Here is a 4,086-nt window from a genome sequence, read left to right on the forward strand (position 1 = left end):
TTATTTTGTAATCAAAGGGGGGCTACGAGTCGTAACTAGAGTGTTGGAAATCAATCTAATATTTAATGATTAAATTAGAAGTACATAAAGACATATAAAAACGTAACTATATATTTCAACTCCTATTAGGTCATCCTCAGTGTACAATTTTATAAAACTAAACAAACTTGCGATTTAATCATTGACATAGATATAATAGTTCTATCACATTTAATTTCTATTCGAAATTTTTAGTATTCCTCCTCGAATGTTTTATATCCATATTCTTAATGTTGTTTTTCCTTCTGCTTCGATTGTTACAGATAACGCAATTCAAATTCACCCATTGCAATTTCAAAATTAAAAGCATTTTCAGTATCTAGATTAAAATAATCATTAACTAATATTATATAATTCGACTATATTGTCGATGATTAAATCGCAAATTTGTTTAGTTTTACAAAATTGTACACTGAGGATGACCCGATAGAGGTTGAAACGTATAGTTATGTTTTTATATATATTTATGTACTTCTAATTTAATCATTAAATATTAGATTGATTTCAATACTTGTCATCTAGTTGCAACTCTTTGATTACAAAATAATTTTTAGTGGATAACATTGTCGATGTATAATTTATTTATAGGTCAAGAATTATAATGTTCTCTTCATCGACAATCCTGTTGGTACCGGATACAGTTACGTTAAAAGCAAATCGGCATACACAAGGACAAACACGCAGATCGCAAAGGATCTCGTGGAATGTATGCGAGGATTTTATAAGGAATTACCGGAATTCAAAGCTGTTCCGACGTATATCACAACTGAATCGTATGGCGGAAAAATGGGCGCGGAATTTGCGTTACTCTGGTATCGAGTAAGAAATATAAACATGCTAATTAAAAAAAATAATAAAAAGAAAGAATTTGGTTCCATTAAAAGAAACAGCGATATTAAAATTTAAAAAAATGTGACAAAAAGAAATTCTTATTAATTATAAAATCAATTCTTCTTTAAAACGAACTGCAGTTTTTTTCTACGATGCATTATCAGATCGTCAAAAATTATATAAAAAATTTAAATTAATGATAATAAGAAAAACATTCTGCACATGCAAAGTCATAATATTTATATGTACATAGTCATCTAATAATTTAGAAAATTATAGATGATGTCTACACAAATGATAGTAACGATAATGACATCGTAACAATTTACTGAATATGATGAAATAAACTTATGTTTCTTGTAAAAGACTGTGAAATTCACAAATATATATGAGTATAGTATGAGTGTTCTGCAGGCTCAGAAAGCGGGCACCATCAAGAGTAATCTAAAAGGAATCGCACTCGGAGACTCTTGGATCTCTCCTATCGATTCCGTAATGACATGGGCACCATTTTTGCTCAACACAGTAAGTAGGATTATTTATCGTCATTAATTGTAATATCCGTATGAGCTCATTTATTTATTAACGAAATAGATCTATTTGACAATTAAATAAAAAACAATTAAATAAAAACAATTAAATAAAAAAACTATTGCCATAAATAATATCATCGAGGAAATGTAATACACAACAGACAATAATCAGTTTTCAAGATCCAAGATCAACTTCTTTCCTCGTCGTTTTTTTTTATCGATGCTAATTAACCATACAAAAAGTTTCCTGTTTTATTTATTTAAAGCAAATTTATATAAAACTTTTCGAAAATTATCGTATAATTCGCAGGGTATGGTGGACACAGAAGGTTTCAAAAAAGTTGATGCTGCAGCACAAAAAGTAAAGAACAATGTCGAGCTTGGCAATTGGAGAAGTGCAACTCAAGAATGGTCTAATACAGAAATGGTCATTTTAGAGAAGACTGACAATATTGATTTTTATAATATTCTTACAAAGCAGCCTCCGTTGCGGTTTTTCAATTATCAAAAATTTTTTAAAAACAAATCTGGTACATAATATCATTATATTGTTTTATAAAATTATATTAAATAACGAAATTTTGATTCCATTTTTAATATTAATATAAAAAACACTCAACATGTTATAAGATTCCTTTTATCGGAATATCATTATTATTATGTGTCACTGTGCATTTTTTTTTTGTAATTGCAGTCATGTATCTAAATCTCAATGCAGGTGAGGCTTTCTCACTCGAAAATTTGATGAACGGTCCAGTAAAGAAAGCGCTCGGTATCAAATTCGTTCACGGCAGTCAATCCTCTGACGTTTTTGAATACTTAGCAGAAGATTTTATGAAACCTGTTACTCACATAGGTACCTGTCAAGTATATTGACAGAATGTCATTGTAGCGAAAGCGAAAGAAAGAAATTGATGTTGATTGATGGAGATAGTTATTTCCAAGTAACAAATGTAAAAGTTAGGCAATTTGTAAGCATAAAAGAAATTGTTGAAGCAGTTTTAATAAATGTATAAAATAAAACAATATTTATATTACAATATATTGCATAAATATATAAATTAATTGACTGCTACATTCTAATACATTCGCTTTAAATCAAATTAATTTATGATGTAAAGAATTACTCCACATAATTAGAATTTATAATATATTCTAATTATTAATATAAATGTAAATATAATTATTTTAGTGGAAGCATTATTGAATGAAACCGACTTGAACGTATTTGTCTACAATGGACAAATGGATTTGATTGTTGATACACTAGGTAAGTTGTTATTATACTAGGAAAAAGATTTAGTGCCTTCAGCAAAATTTAGTTAAGGAATTTTTAATAGCAACAAAATATCTTGTTTATATAACAAAAAATTTAGTTGCTTTTACAAAATAATTTTTCTACTTTGTAAATAATAAAAATATTTTTGTATACTAATTAAACAATACTAATTAACAATTTAGTTTATATAAAATTATAATTTTGTTTAGTACATTTGTTTAACCAAAAATTTTTGTTGTTACAGAAAATTTTAATTCACAAAACACTTTTCTTACTATATTTTATTTTCTGACGCATTATTTTATTAAACTTTCCTATTCTTTAAACTTTTAATAAACATTTTAATAGCACAGTATATTATTAAGAATATTAATTAAAAGAAATTTGTTCTATCATTTATTATTATTCCTGCGATAATATTTTGATATTAATATTTTAGAAGTAAAATCATTCAATAGCTTTAAATATTTTTTTTTTGCGTTTTAATAACATTTACGTTAAAAACTATTTAAGCTTTAAACTGACTCAAAAGACATCATTAATTTTCATTTTGTAATTGATATGACAACATAAATTCTTGTGTATGTGTTTTTAATATCTTTTATTTTATACGTATTTTTATAAAATCGTCAGTTTTTTGATTAAATAATTAGTATTATCTTTAACTATCACCATCCAATTCATATTACATGTTACTACGACCTATTACACCATTTTTATACTATTTTAACATTATATAAGTTTTATCATACATCATATACTGTTTCAGAGCATCCGTACATTCCATTTAAAAACAAAGGAAGAGATTATTTTGAAAGATATTTCAGACAAAAGTTGTTGAGGATTAAGTAACGCATTACATACAATCGCATATGCGATTGACTTTGGGTGGCGACGTGAAGGTAATGTCGAGATCGATTTGAATTTTTTAAATAAAAATCTATATCTTTTATTATATATTTTTGTAGTTCATTTCAAGGTGTTTTCGAAACACTAATTACAAAACTCTTTTTAATTGAGATTTTCTTGAGTTATAAAATTTCGAAATTTCAGTACTGTCGGCATTAGCATTATTCAAGATTTACCGCGTGGAAGTTGCACGATCGGATTTACATCTCTTTTCAAGGTACTTGATTAAAGTCTCTTTAATCGCATATGCCCATGTAATACATTATTTGATCCTCAACGTTTGTCTAAAACATTTTTCAAAATAATCACTTTCCTCGCTTTTAAATGGGGTGTATGATCTGAAACACCCGATATACTAGATATTTAAAATAAAACCTTACACACACACACACACACACACACACACACACACACACACACACACACACACACACACACACACACACACACACACACACACACACACACACACACACACACACACACTACACACAC

The 4,086-nt window shown here is 27.4% G+C and overlaps 1 protein-coding gene across 1 annotated transcript in view; it reads left to right on the forward strand.

The window, feature by feature from the left end:
• The window catches only part of LOC105626692 (retinoid-inducible serine carboxypeptidase-like), a 10,736-nt gene that overhangs the window by 3,605 nt on the left and 3,045 nt on the right, over positions 1–4,086 (forward strand). The window contains exons 3-7 of the mRNA XM_012207988.1: positions 628–858; positions 1,285–1,395; positions 1,714–1,933; positions 2,098–2,259; positions 2,596–2,673. Coding sequence (XP_012063378.1) covers positions 628–858; positions 1,285–1,395; positions 1,714–1,933; positions 2,098–2,259; positions 2,596–2,673 — 802 coding nt within the window. The remainder of the gene's footprint in view (positions 1–627; positions 859–1,284; positions 1,396–1,713; positions 1,934–2,097; positions 2,260–2,595; positions 2,674–4,086) is intronic.

This window comes from Atta cephalotes, assembly GCF_000143395.1.
Source record: "Atta cephalotes unplaced genomic scaffold scaffold00006, whole genome shotgun sequence".
Classification (NCBI taxonomy): Eukaryota; Metazoa; Arthropoda; class Insecta; order Hymenoptera; family Formicidae; genus Atta; species Atta cephalotes.